Source organism: Hypanus sabinus, chromosome 11 (assembly GCF_030144855.1).
Source record: "Hypanus sabinus isolate sHypSab1 chromosome 11, sHypSab1.hap1, whole genome shotgun sequence".
Lineage (NCBI taxonomy): Eukaryota > Metazoa > Chordata > Chondrichthyes > Myliobatiformes > Dasyatidae > Hypanus > Hypanus sabinus.
Genome location: NC_082716.1, coordinates 69,496,593 through 69,512,344, shown reverse-complemented (window position 1 = coordinate 69,512,344; position 15,752 = coordinate 69,496,593). Strand labels below are relative to the sequence as shown.

General features: G+C 40.7%; 1 protein-coding gene across 1 annotated transcript in view; it reads right to left on the bottom strand.

The window, feature by feature from the left end:
* Window positions 1-15,752, bottom strand: part of LOC132401501 (adhesion G-protein coupled receptor D2) — a 312,379-nt gene that overhangs the window by 239,310 nt on the left and 57,317 nt on the right. Inside the window, exon 20 of the mRNA XM_059983527.1 lies at window positions 15,568-15,688. Coding sequence (XP_059839510.1) covers window positions 15,568-15,688 — 121 coding nt within the window. The remainder of the gene's footprint in view (window positions 1-15,567; window positions 15,689-15,752) is intronic.

Sequence of the window (15,752 nt, the reverse complement as noted above, 5' to 3'; positions counted from 1 at the left end):
CTCCTCTATACTTTCCTCCATTCATCTTAATGTTATGCCACCTGGTTTTAGCTATTCCCACCCTGGGAAAATGTCTCAGGCTATCCACTCGATCTAGGCCTCTTATCAGCTTGTACACCTCTATCAAGTCACCTCTCATCCTCCTTTGATCCAAAGAGAAAGCCCCAGTTATTCAACATATCCTCATAAGACATGCTCTCCACCATCTCGAAAGATTCCACGTCCTTCCTGCAATGAAGCAGCCAGAACTAAACATAATACTCCAAGTCCAGAGTAACCAGAGCTGCAACATTACTTTGCGACCCTGAAACTCAATCCCCCGACTAATAAAGGCCAACACACCATACACCTTCTTAGCTATCGTATCAACTTGAGTGGCAACTTTGAGAGATCTATAGACATGGACTCCAAGATCCACACTGCTAAGAATCTTGCCACAAACCTTGTGCTCTGCCTTCAAGCTTGATCTTTCAAAGTGTATCACACCATCTGAACTCCATCTGCCCAACTCTGCATCTCAACAATGTCCCATTATAACCTACAACAGCCATCTACACATTCCACAACACCTGCAAACTTACTAACCTACCTTTCCACTTACTCATCTAAATATTTTATAAAAATTACATCCTCCGGTCTGCTGGGACTACTCCTGTGGCCGGTGAGGATCCAAGAATCATTGCCAGAACCATGGCTTCATGTCTTGATCAATGTTGTAAGTTCTTCGTCCTTGTTCCTGATACTACTCACATGAAAGTTAATGCATTTCTACCCATCCAACTGACTTTAATTATGCCCTAACCACTTTCTAACCTTCCTCACAGTTTCTCCACACACTGCATCTACCTTTACACCAACTGCTCCATCCTCTGGTTTCCAGCCCCGTCAATCCAGATTAAACCCTTTCCAACAGCTATAGCAAACATTGGACCCTCTTGAGTTCAGGTGTAACTCATCCCTTTTATAAAAGTCATACTTCCCCTAAAGAGATCACAATGATCTACAAATCTGAAACTCTGCTGTTTGCACCAATTTTTCCTCCACACATTCAACTGTCATATCATCTTATTCTTACCCTCATTGGCACACGACACAGACAGCAATCCAGAAATGACTACCCTTGAAATCTGCGTTTCAGCTTCCTGCCTAGATCCCAATATTCTCTCTTCAGGACCTCATCCCTTTTCCTACCTATATTGTTGGTACCAATGGGTACCTCCCCCAACCCACTAAAAAATGTTGTGGACCTAATGTGAGATGTCCCTGACCCTGGGACGTGGGAGTATCTTTCATACACACAAGGTCTCCTGTCTGCTCCCCTAACTACTGAATCCCCTAACACCGCACGCCCTGTTCTTCTTCACTCTGAGCCACAAAGCTAGTCTCCGTGAAGAGCTAGTCTCCATGGGCACTAGGGCTTTCACCTTGTAGGTCTCCGTGGGCACTAGGGCTTTCACCTTGTAGGTCTCCATCACCACCCCTGCCAGTAGCCAAAATGTTATTGAGAAAAACAGCCACAGGGGTCATATGCACCATCCACCTTCCCTCTCCTGACAATCACCCAGCCACCTGTCCTGCAACCTAGGCCCTAGAGCTCCTACCTATCACCTTCTCATTCCCTCGACCAAGCCACAAGTCATGCAGCTGCAGCTCCATTTCACTAACATGCTGTAAGGAGTTGTAGCTGGATGCACCACACGGATGGAGGTCTCCCAGATCTCCCACATCTTGCATGAGGAACACATCACTACTCTTGCTACGCACTAAGAAAGAGAAATTTAACAGAAATCTACACCTCAACTCGCTGAAGCCTCTTGAGCCAAAGCCTCAGTACCCCATTCTAACTCTGTCCTACTCACACAATGACCACTCCGCTCAAACTTAATTTCTTTTTAGTCAGCCCTTACCGATTTACAACCAAAGAGACAGAATTAGTATAAGCCAAGATCTACTGAGATTAACATTAGTTTTTATTTCTGAATAAGTGTCTCAAGCCAAAAATTCAACTGTTTTTTCATTCCCACAGATGCTGCCTGGCCTGCAGAATTTTTCGTGTTTAGCTTTTATTTGTATGCCTCAAGGTTTGACCTACATACATATAGAAGGCTTTATTTGTCTCAGAGATACTGCACTATCATTTTACTGAACATATCCTCTGATAAGGGGAGCTATCCTCAAAGGCTGAGTGAATAATACTTGCCTTACAGAGCTCAGAAGCCAATAATTACGGTGGAGGTGCAGAAGAGATTTGTTTGAAGAGACTACAGCCACTTTCCTACAATTCTCAAGGATACAAAATTGTGAAAGGGACAGATAGAGTATATAGCAAGAAACCTTTCCCCCCACCAAGGAGGTTTCTAAGAGCAGAGGGCATAGGTTAAAGGTGAGAAGCAAAAGATTAAATGGATTTGAGGAAATAGTTGACAGCTGAAATTCACAGCCTGAGAAGGATAGACATGTGTACTGTAACACTCAAGAAGCACCTGGATAAGCTTCTGAATTGCCAAGGTATAATTTGCTACAGATCAAGTCATAGCAAACAGGATTTTGTTTAGACAGGTACTTGATAATTGGCATATGGTTACTAGGCATAGTAATACTATGCTTGAAACTCTGATTCATGAGAGTAACAACTGAAGCAGTAATCACAGAGAAATCATTTGCTTTAGCTACAGAATCTAGAAAGGAAAAATAGAAGATCAGGGATCAGCCATTTAGGTTGTAGGTGGTTATAGGTCTTGACTTCATCCATTTTATCCACTGATAACTGAGCACATGCCAACAGTCAAAGCTCAAAAGATGAAACGCTAAGGATGGATATCAGATGAAATGGCAATCAGGGAGGCAAAATGGACCAGGATCTATACTGATATTGAATGACAATAGATGGCCTTAACCTTTACAACACTGTTCTTAAATCAACCAGCTCTGAGAGCAATGAAATGTTGTGGTTAAGGAAGAATGCACCATTCACTGCCAACCCTTTGGTAATCTTTTTCCAAAGATTGTGAAAGACGACATGTGACCAACTTCTGTTACTTATTTCTTTGCCACAAAATCAGGATCTTCAGTAAACATGTTTGTTTTAGACATTTATTGAAAACCTAAGCCAAAAAAAATGGACATCACAGCAAGAGGATAAATTTACTGATCAGATTCACTATGTTGCAATGCCTGTTTTTTGGCAAACATTCCACTTGTCTGAATTTACTCCACAACACATTGTACATGCATTGATTTTATTTAGGATTCTGCTTTCCAATGATATCCTAAGTATTTATTATTTAATGGTGTTTTGCTTCTCAGTAAGTCACCATCCTGGGGGCATTTCAAGTTAATATTTTCACTTGACCTCCAAAACACTTTACAAAACATATCAAAATTCTAAGCTGCAAAACTGAGGGATCGCTGTATTGTCTGAATATTATCTTACAGATACAATGCCAAAAGCAATGCCCCATCTTGGCTGGAGTACAGAAACAGACGGAATCCTGGACGCCGCCATTCAGCTGTTTATTTATGTAACAGACTATCGGACTACCAATCTACTGCCCTCTGCTGTGCCTGTTGTCTTGCTTATTATTTACTGTAATGCCTGCACTGTTTGTTCTGTGTACTTTATGCAGTCCTGGGTAGGTCTGTAGCCTAGTGCAGTTTTTGTGTTGGTTTATGTAGTTCGGTGTAGTTTTTGTATTGTTCATGTAGCACCATGGTCCTGAAAAATGTTGTCTCGTTTTTACTGTGTACTGTACCAGCAGTTATAGTCAAAATGAAAATAAAAAGTGACTTGACCTGACCTGCATTTTTGAGTGAAATATAAAGGTCCAATATTATTATTTCAGAGAGGAGCAAATGATCTTTTCCCTTCTGTCCTAGAGAATACTCATATCCACCAGCAAGCTCACTAGATTTGTTTTAAAGGTCATTATTTCATGGATGCTGTTCAAGAAATGCCCTCATCTTCTTCATTGGCTTTGGAATGTGTTGATGTTGTAAAAAGTATGCTCTTTCATTACAAGTTCAATTAAATCACAATAGCTTACTATCTTTTATTTACACTGTTATTGACGGCACAAAATATTCTTGTCACAGTAGTGAATCAGTATTTAATGTAATTCATTCCAATTAGCCAAGGTATTTGGCTAGCTCACCAGTGTTACAGTTATTTAAGATAGTGGAGTTTCCACTATTACAAAAGAGGGACACCTGACATTAAAGAATAATAGCATTGCATTTTATAATCTCAGTGCAAGACTGAATATATACCTGCAAAACCAGATACAAGGTATATGTGGCGAGTGAGAATGGTACTCATTGAACAGGAAGTTAGAGCTGTGAGAGAAGTGGAAACAGTTTAGTTATTCAGTGGGATCTAAAATTGAAAACAATCTCAGTATTCTGCATGTAGAAAGCTGCATTTCAAATTGTTCTTTGGGCATATATCAAGCTCTGGTTAGCATACCAAATCAGTAAACACAAATGGATTTATTCTTATCATAAAACATTGAATCTTCATCTGCCTTTTTAAAAGTTTGGAGTTAAATCTTTTGACAAGAGCTCATAGTGGATTAAAAACAACTGAGGTGGGACTGACCTAAACCATAATATAGTGACAGACACAAATATTAAAATCCTGTGTATGAGAATAAAATTCAACTGCCTCTCCAAAAAAAAAATCAATTCGAACAATTAGAATGCCACATGCAAGATGCAAAGATTACTAAAGTTGTAAATATCCAAAGCTTTCAAAATAAACCCGAACTAAATATCTGAAGTCAGATCAACTAAGTGACATTTGCTGATACGTTCACAAATATACTGTTGATGGAGCTAAAGTTCTTAAGATTTGCTTTCAATCCAAATTTTTTTTAAAAACTGTTTGAGTATAATTAGTTTCACAGAAGTCACACTTCGAATGAAAGAACTGTCAGCAAATTTCAAAGTTACAGACTATATGTAACTATTTCTCAAGAAGTCAAGTGAGGTACGTTAGATGCTCAACTCCATTAGATCCACAAGCACACATGCAATGAACTAAAACCTCAGCCTCTTAATGGTGTACTTAATTTGGAGAAAAAGCTTCAAAGCTATTTCAGTGCTAAATTCTTTCAGTTTAATATAATTATGAGGTCCTGTAACATTCTTGATCTTGCAGCAAGTTCTCTGTGTGTTCCTCTGAAAGCAACAACATACTGCCTATGACAGCTCCACTCCTTGTACTGTTCAATGAGGACACATGTCTGCTACATCAAGAATTGCTATTAGGAATTAACAAGCAGGTTTGAGAATAATCTGTAATCTATATTAACCACGTTCTACCTAATCAGCTGAAAATGAATGCAGAAGATACAACTCCAATAGGAAACAACCGTATTTTGTTCATCTGTCATTAACTGTAATTAAATGCTTAACGATATCTTAATCTCCCTATGTAAATGCTAGCATTTCAACTTGGAGTTTACGTTTTTTTAAAAAACGTGTTCAGCTAATAAACTCCAACGAATGGCAATAAATATATTGTTTTATTTTAAATGGAAATAAATGAAAAACAAACGTGAGAACTTGAACAAAATAGAAAGAAAAATGAACAAGGAAATAACCTCAAAATTACTGCAATAGATATTTATGTTCCCATTATAACGGAAGCATGTTACCAGTTGTGCTCCCTAACCTTACCCAGACCCAAAGTACACCGAATGAAGTTCCGTGGACGCATTAAGCAATAGTCTCAGATTCGCGCAATGAAGAAAGTAACAACTAAATGGCAAGAAATTCTTCAGGAAAACGTTAACAGATCTAGCAAAGCTCAGTAATCCAATCTAGGTGCTCCAGACAGCAATCACGACCTGCCCTCAACTGGATTACTGCTTTGTAGTAATTCATCTGGAGGTATCCATTATCCTCTTCAATACGCAAACTATCCACAAAGTACTGCTAATGGGCTCTGCGACAATTTGGAAGGTCACAGACACTTGCGAGGTGATCCTGTTAAAACTAGCAAACAAAATTATTTTATTATTCAAAGTCTCTATGTCTATTAATGAACAGCTGAGGTCCACAATAAAGTATTCGTAGGGTTGGTAAGAACGTTCAGATGATTAACATCCTGAATAAGTGCACATCAATTTTTTTTTCCAGAACGTAGCACACAAAACATAGCACAGAAATTATTTCTGCCATATTACCACAACAATGGTTAGCGTGCCCTGGTGTTGTAAAAACAGCATTACCCCACATTACATTGCCAACATCTGGCAGAAGGCAAGCAATTACCACTTCTCTAATTGTTTAGTCAATCATTTTTACTCAACTTCGGAAACTTCCAAGTCAGCAAAAAGCAGCGCTGCAATTCAAATCTAAAAGAACTGCAATCTAACCCTTCATTTCAGAAAAACCATTGCAGTGCCGAGTAATGAGGCAATGTCGCCATCTGGTGGTAGGTTTTGAAAAATGGGCAACTTCCCAGAACCACTGATTTTCCTGATTAGAAACATGCACATCTCATATACATTGCTGGAGACGACAGCATTAATTAATCATCTCTTGAAATCAATTACAGCTTTATTGTCTTTTGCAATCTTTAGCATCTTATAACTGAGTATTTTGTGCTCATTAATTGCAGATGCTTCAATTTGATTATTTTATTTCTGCATCAGTTATTTTATTGCTTATTGTACCTTAGAGTAATTTTTATGTCTTGCACAGCACTACTACCACAAAACAACAAATTTCATGACATTATGACAGTGATAATAAACCGTATTCTAATTCAAAACCAATACACACAAAATGCTGGAGGCACTCAGTCGAGGTGGCAGAATCTATGGAAGAATCTTATCTTCCACAGTGGAGCACCTTTCTATGACCAGATTGTTCAGAATTGCACCAGTCTTCCACCATTGTGATTCATCATTCTGTATCCATGCGTGCCTGTGACCCTGGTGAAGTGTGAGTTGTTATTTCCCGCTTAACTGCACGACATGTAGTTAATTATCTCTGGATTAGAACATCCCCAAAGAGAGTACAGATATAAATTGGGACAAAGGACAGTTATGTGATTGAGTTATTTACCTTTTATTTATTTTTAACTTTTTAATACATTTTAAAAGAATATATTTTGTTAAGAATTAAGCAATTATACTTGAGCTTTATTTAAATATCACAGACTACAGTATACATGTAGAGGAAGTTTAAAATGCTTTATAGTGATAATCTGGCAAGATGTCAGAGCGCCATCGAGCAAGATCTCTAACGTCTCTTCTCCTCACACCTTGCTGGGTCCGTACACCCAGCTCTCCACATTCAGAGAAGCCAACTACGGATAGGTATTGCCGATTTCTGAAAATTACCCAATCCTGTAGCCTAACACAGATCTTCACAAATTTATTGGAGTTCTAAAGCACAGAAACAGGCCTTTCAGCCCAACTCATGCATGCCACCCAGGTTGCCTACCTGAGCTAGACCCAGCCCTCTGAACCATCCCTATCCGTAGTTATTAAAGTCTGTCCCGAGCCTGATAGGCTCATCAGGCCGGTGCTTATGCCAGTTTCCGTGGCGTGAAGCGACTGAGAGTACGAGACTATCGCGAGGTTAACCCCCAGCATTTTGCCGGTACCCATTTTCAGCTGGGTGGACTGGAGCAATGTGTGGTTAAGTGCCTTGCTCAAGAACACAACACACTGTCTCAACTGGGGTTTGAACTCACAACCTTCAGATCACTAGTCCAATGCCTTAACCACTTGGCCACATGCAACACAATCCCTATCCATGCACCAGGATAAATATATTCCAAATGCTGGAACTGTATTCACCTTTACAGCATCCTCTGGCAGCTTGTCCCAGATACCAACCACCCTGTGCAAAAAAGTGCTCCTCAGGACACTTTTAAATCTCTCCACTGACTTTAAACCTATGCCCCCAGCAGCAACACACAGATTTGGTTTGGTATGGTTTGGAGGCTTTCATGCCCCAATGACCCAGACAACTATGTTGGCTGGAGTCAGGGCTTTATGCTGTGGCTCTTGGTAGGGTCATCCATGACAAACAGGTCAAAGGGTAGAGGCCAGACTAAGAGTGGTTCACCTGTCCTCCAGATTCAGAAGGCCAGCTCAGGCCTAACAATCCTGTCTGGTCAAACAAAACTGTTATGGAAACAGCAATGAAGAACCCTACATGTGTGTGAGACAATATACCCAAGTCTACACCTGGGACTTGCATGGTTGACAGTAGTGAAAACTGAGAGGAAGCTACTAACGTGATGAAGGAAGCCCTGAAGAATGCCAAGACCAAGACCAAAATTGGTTTCTGGAATGTACAAACCATGTACAACACTGGCGAACGAGCACCAATAACTGCAGAAATCCATTGTTACAGCCTACATATACTGTGTGTCAGTGAAAGCAGTTGGACAGGATCTGGCAGACTGGGGAAACAGTTTTATATTCAGGAAGGGAAGATGGTCAGCATCATGATGGCATAGCTGTCATTTTGAAGAAAGGCATTGAGAAATGCTTGCTTGAGTGGAAACCAGTCAACAGGAGGCTGGTGAGAGTCAGTCGGAAAGGGAAGAGAGTGAACATGACTGATCCAGTGCTATGCCCCAACTAATAAAAGTGACATTGTAGAAAAGGATGTCTTCTATGAATAACTGCAATAAGAGATCAAGTTAACACAACACCTGGACATAACCATCATCACGGAAGATCTAAATGCTGAAGTGGGAAATAACAACTCTCACTTCACTAGGGTCACGGGCACGCATGGAAGAGGAACGATGAATCACAATGATGGAAGGCTGGTGGAATTCTGTGCCGTGAACAATCTGGTCATAGGAGGGACCCTCTTACCACACCATGAAATCCACAGAGTGACATGGTGCTCACCCAATGAATGCAACAAGAACCAAATTGACCATCTGAGGCCCACACTTAATGATTCAGGAACAGCTTCTTTCCCTCTGCCATCTGATCTCTGAATAAGCATTGAACCCTGAACACTACCTCATTACTTTATTTCTATTTTTACACCACCCATTTAACTTATTTATAAATTCTCATTCTGACTCTGGTGATCAATAGTACGCAGAGACAATCCTTGCAGGATGTAAAGGTGAAGGGAAGAGCAGATACAGGAGGTCATCACCGGCTTGTTGTAACTCAAGCTGAGAAGCACTGGCACCAGAACGCATGTACAAAAACGTTCTGAGATTGAGAAGCTGAAGGACCAGTGAGATCTCCCCTCACCATTCCGCTTAAGGACCGACTTCAAGTCTTGTAAGACATCTTGTCAGTAGGCAAGATCACACAATGTGGAAATGATTGTCTGTCTTCAAAGAGAGCAACAAGGCTCGTCTAGGATACAGAGCTGGAAAGGAGAACAAAGAATGGATACTGCAGGACAGATGGACAGTTTTAGAAGAAAGATGGAAAATTAAGAACACACACAACATTACTTAAGGTGAAACTTCAACTAGTATACATTGAGGCTAACAAGAATGTGAAGAGACGAGTAAGGATGAGTGTCTACATGGAAGACCTTACAGTGCAAGCCAAAGGTGACCAGTGAAATATATACAATATTTCAAAGGTAGCATGCAGGAGGTTCCAGATCACAAGACCATAAGACATAGGAGCAGAATTAGGCCATTCAGCCCATTAGTCTGCTTTGCCATTCCATCAAGGCTGTTCCCAGATCCCACTCAACCCCTTACACCTGCCTTCTTGCCATATCCTTTGATGCCCTGACTAAACAGGAAGCTATCAGTTTCCGCCTTAAATATACCGATGAACATGGCCTCCACCGCAGCCTGTGGCAGAGCCTTCCACAGATTTACTACCCTCTGGCTAAAAAAAAAATCCTCCTTACCTCTCCTCAATTTTGAGGCTGGACCCTCCAGACCCTCTACCCCCACCATAGGAAACATCCTCTCCACATCCACCTTAACTAGCTCTTTCAACATTTGGTAGGTTTCAATGAAATTCCACCATTCTTCTAAATTCCAGTGAGTACAGGCCCAAAGCTACCAAATGCTCCTCATGTTAACCCTGTCATTCTTGGAATCATCCTCATGAACCTCCACTGGACTCTCTCCAATGACAACACATGCTTTCTGAGAGGTGGGGCCCAAAACTGTTGACAATACTCCAAGAGCAGCCTGGGTAGTGTGTTATAAAGCCTCAGCATCATCTCCTTGCTTTTATATTCTATTCCCCTTGAAATAAATGCCAACATTGCATTTGCCTTCTTTACAACAGACTCAACTTGTAAATTAACCTTCTGGGATTCTTACATGAGGACTCCAAAGTCCCTCTGCACCTCTGATGTTTGAATTTTCCCCCCATTTAGATAATAGTCTGCATTATTGTTCCTTTTATCAAAATGCGTTATCATACATTTCCCAACACTGTATCCCATCTGCCACTTCTTTGCCCATTCTTCTAATCTGTCTAAGTCTTTCTGCAATCGCATTGTTTCCTCAGCACTACCTACCCCTCCACCTATCTTCATATCATTTGCAAACTTTGCCACAAAGCCATCAATTCCATTATCTAAATCATTGACAAACAATGTGAAAAGTAGCTGTCCCAATACTGACCCCTGAGGAACACCACTTGTTACTGGCAACCAATCAGAAAAGGCCCCTTTATTCCCACTTGCTGCCTCCTGCCTGTCAGCTATTCCTCTATCCATGCCAGTATCTTTCCTGGAACACCATAGGATTTTATCTTGGCACCTTTTCAAATGCCTTCTGAAAATCCAAGTAAATGACATCCACTGCCTCTTCTTTGTCTTCCTTGAAGAAATCTAACAGATTTGTCAGGCAAGATTTCCCTTCACAGAAACCATGCTGATTTTGACTTATTTTATTTTAGGCCAGATCCAATGGCCCCATGAGTGACAAAAACTGTTTGCTTTTGACAACTGAGGAAGAGCAAGGATAGAGTTTGTTGGAGAATTACTGAATAGACCAGCACCAGATGAAGAACCTGAAATGTGAGAGGCAGCAGAGGACCTCTACATTAACATGGATCCACCCAAGAAAAAAAAAGATTATTGCTACGATTAACTTACTAAAGAACAGCAAAGCTCCAGGACATGACAATTTGAACACCAAACTTTTCAAAGCTGAACCAAAAGTTGTAGCAATCATCCTGCAACCACTGTTTACTATTATCTGGGAATGAGGACAAGTTCCAAGGACTGTTAGGATCCTGAAGAAAGCAGCAACAACTGGCGTGACGTCACACTTTTGTCAGCGCCCAGCAAGATCTTTGCCAAAGTCATTGCCCAACAGATTACAGATGCTGTCGATGTCCGCTTGAGAAAAGATCAAACTGACTTAGGGAAGAAGAGAGGCCGTATCAACCAGATCTTCACGCTGCCCAACATCATAGAGCAGTGCACCCAGTATCAGAGACAACTGTGTGCAAATTTTGTGGACTGAAAAGGCTTGTGTTAGCATCCACAGGGAAAGCCTCAGGTGAATCCTCAAATCACATGGGTTCCCTTCCAAATCTGTCCAGCCTATCCAGAGTTTCTGTGCTAACTTCACCTGCACAGCTGGGGATGGCTTTGAGGTCAAGACGGAAGTCAGGTCAGGCTGTGTTCTGACAGTGATATTGTTTAACCTGGTTATTGACTGTGTTATGAGGCAAACAATGAAACACCAGCAGAGAGGTATTAGGTGGACTCTATTCTCTACTTTGGAAGAGTTTGACTTTGTGGATGACCTCACATTGCCATCACATACATACCAGCAAGAGAAACCTCAGGGCCTATATACCTTTGGCAGGCAGGTGAGACAGAGTCAGCCAGAGAAAGACTCAGACCATGGCCCTCACTGTAGAATCTCCTCCCTCACATCAAAGGATCTTTACCCAGCATCGACTTACCGAGTACGTACCAGCAGATTCACCTATCTGGGTAGCATCACTCAGCAGGATGGAGGGACTAAGGTCGACATCCAGTGCAGACTCAGCAAAGCTAAATCGTCTTCAGAACAATGAGCTACACGTGATTGACCAAGTATAGCGTCCACACCAGGGTGAAGCTATACCAGAGCTGTGTTCTGTCCTTAACCTTGTATGGGTCAGCATGCTGGTACATGACAGAGAGCGACCCTTGCCAAGGTGTCATCACTTCACACCACAAGCCTCCAGAAGATCCTTCATATCTTCTAGCTAAGAAAGATCTCTCAGTGTCATCAAGCGGACATGGCAGAAACGTTGGCAATGGATTGGGCACAAGATGAAGCCAACTCCATCATCAGGTCAGCATTTCACTGCACCCCGAAGGGTGGAGGAAAAGCAGAAAACCAAAAACAACTTGGCTCCATAATGTAGAGGCAGAAATGAGGACCCTGAACCACACCTGGGGCACAATAGAGAAGTTGGTCAAGGACAGACAGAGGCAGAGGGCCTTCATTACCGCCCTAGATGCCAACAGAGTAATGGGCAGTAAGATGTTTGAACTCAATCACAAGTGATGTTTTAGTTGCATGAGTTATCTTTCAACACACACTGTATTGACTTCAGAACAGCTGCTGCTAGAAGCAGGAAACAACGAAATGCGGAAAGTTGAACAGCTGAAGGTTTTCTGGAAAAGCGAGACGATGGCAGCTGTATTCATGTGAGTAATGTGTGATTAGTGAGATTGCACTGATGTTCTCCCAGCCAATGCAAATTTTAAGTACTCCAGACAAATTCTAATTACATTCAATATTGATCTTGGTCATTGCAAATTATTGAAAGTTTAAAGTGCTATTTCCAATTATGACAAAATCACAATAAATAAAAATTGGTTCAATAACAAGGCTATGCAAATATTTATTGCCTGTAAATTTGTTTCACTATTATCTATTTACAAGAGCTTGGATAATAGATACTGTATAATCAAATTCAGCACAATAAACAAGTTATATAAATAGTGGATCTGTTGTTTTAATACTCTGCACTAACTCTGTAGCTACTCTCTGGACTGCAGCCCTGTCAGTCCTAGCTAAAATAACCATTGGAGTCAATTTACCAGTAGTTCACACAAGCCAACAAGTGTTTTAAAGACATTACAAATCAATATTAATTTATTACAATAAAGCCAACAAAATCTTCAGCAACCATACCCCACCAGCCCCTCACCCCTCCCAGCAGTCCGACAGCCTAGCAGGGATTTCTTGGACCACACAACATTCAGTGAAATCTTCCATGGAGTGCAACACAGAATAAAGTTCAAAGTAAATTTAATTATCAAGGTAGGCATATGTCACCATATTCAACCCCGAGATTCATTTTCTTGTGGGCATAATCAACAAGTCTATTGAATAATAACTATAACAGAATCAATGAAAGAACCAACTAATGCATTCAACCAGAGTGCAGAAGACAACAAATTGTGCAAATACAGGAAGGAACAATAGTAATAAATAAATAAGCAATAAATATCAAGATCATGAGATGAAGAGTCCTTGTAAATGAGACATTTGGTTGCAGGAATATTTCAATGATGGGGCAAGTGAAGTTGAGTGAAGTTATCCTCTTTGGTTCAAGAGCCTGATGGTTGAGGGGTAACTGTTCCTGGACCTGGTGGTGCGAGCCCTGAGTACCTTCTTGATGGCAACAGCAAGAGAGCCCTGGGAGGTGGGAGTCCCTGATGATGGAAGCTCCTTTGCTGTGACAGCCTTTCATGTAAATGTGATCAATGGTGGGGAGGGCTTTACCCATGATGGACCATATCCACTATCTTTTGCAGGATTTTCTATTCAAGGACGTTGGTGTTTCCATCCCAGCCTGTGATGCAGCCAGTCAATATACTTTCCAATACACATCTATATAAGTTTGGCAAGGTTTTAGATGTCATGCCAATCCTTCAGAAGTTCCTAAGGAAGTAGAGGCGCTGCCAATCTTTCTTCGTAATTCCACCAATATGCTCTAAACCACCAAGTGGTTTGGATAATTCATTCTTAACTTGGGCTCTGCTGTTAAGATATCAATTGATGGCACTCTTCCACTTCAACCAACATCTCAATATCTCTGATTTATTTTTCTTAATACTCTGCACCCTGCAGCCAGTTCATCTGGACTCGAGGTATCCTGCCTCCAGATCAATATCTGAATGACACTTTTTACTTGTTAGTCTGACATTCTCTGGCCACAGAATCTTTGCTAAATGGAATACATATAGACCTTAGAAATCTATCCTATCAGATAATTGATTTCTTCCTGCACTTGAAAGCAGCAGCCAAAAATATCCCAGATGAATGTGGAGCTCTCTGGCTAGCACGCTGATCCCCATATATATCCACAGAAGAATTATTTGGTCCCCCTGATTTAAGAAAGGATATACTCACCTTGGAGTCAATTCCAGAAAAATTTGCAGAACTCATTTGTTGGAATGAGAGGTTTGTCTTATCACAAGTGGCTAAAGAAAGTACCATAGTTCAGAAGAATGAGGTGTGATATCATTGGAACATGCAAGATATTACAAGGCATGGCAGGGTAGATGTTGAGAAGATATTGGCAGTAGGAGGATCACAAATAAAGGGATACACAAGTTAGAAAATTAGGGGGCAGTCATTTTAAACTGAGATGTATAAGAACTTTTCTCAAAAGGTGGTAGATCTCCGAAATTTTGTACCCAAGAGGATTGTGAAGGCTAGATCACTGGGGGAAGTAGATACAATTTTTGAAAGATCAGGGAATTGAGGATTATCTGTACTGTCACTGAAGTGTTGAAACTTGGAGCAGATAGGCCATTATATTATTGAATGGCAGGACAGGCTTGAAGGGCTGAGGGGCCTACACTTACTCTTTTGTTTAATGCTCATCAGATATTGTAGAACACAGGTTCTGCCAGATTTTCTCCTGACCTGTTACTAACTGGATTTAGAAGCAGGCAGGTAAAGCTGGTTTCAGAAAAAGGAAAGAAAACAAACAAAATCAAAATATTGTAATTAAATGCAAACTTTTTCAAAAGTTTGTCTACCCTTGATATGTTCAAAAGCATGATACTAAGAACAGGACTTGAAGAACGCTCAAGTAAACATTTGTCAGTGAGAAACTTCAGTACAAATGCGTGTAATTTAAAAATGTGCTTTCTGCCAGATTTCCTGCACAAACAATCTGCAGCACAAGTCAAAAATTTCACCCACCATGAAAATACTTCAAGATCATAAGACCAGTTTACAAGTTCACTGAAAAGCAGATGTCAGACTATTCCTATGTTCCACTGCCAACCTGTGAAGTATAAATTTACTTGTAGAAAATGACAAATTAGTCTTTGCCAGTCAAGGAACGCTACTGAAAATAAAATGCCCATATTCCCATTAGTTTAACATGAAATGTTTCCAAGTATGGACTGGAATTCAGAGAATGGTCTTCTGAATGGACAGAGCAAGTTAAATATATAGACATTTAGAAAAAACAATAGAAAAGTATCTAACATTATTGAACAGTGAAAGAAGCAAAAATTTATTTTTATAAATTCATGACTGTACATTCAGTGGAGACGTCTTATTGGGGCACTCAAAGAACTCATACCCTAACAATGTGGATTGGAAGAAGCTACATCACTCACCTGCAGGGAATTCAGTATCACAAAGATATACGCCATCACAACAGAAAATGGAACAAGCACTCCGCAGAGCCACGTGAGTCCCAAAATGGGCAACAGTACGAGCACCGCTTTCACAGCAGCCCTGCAACAAGCAAGTGTCACCAGAATGAAGAAAATCTCACACCACATGGTCTTGTGGTCACAGA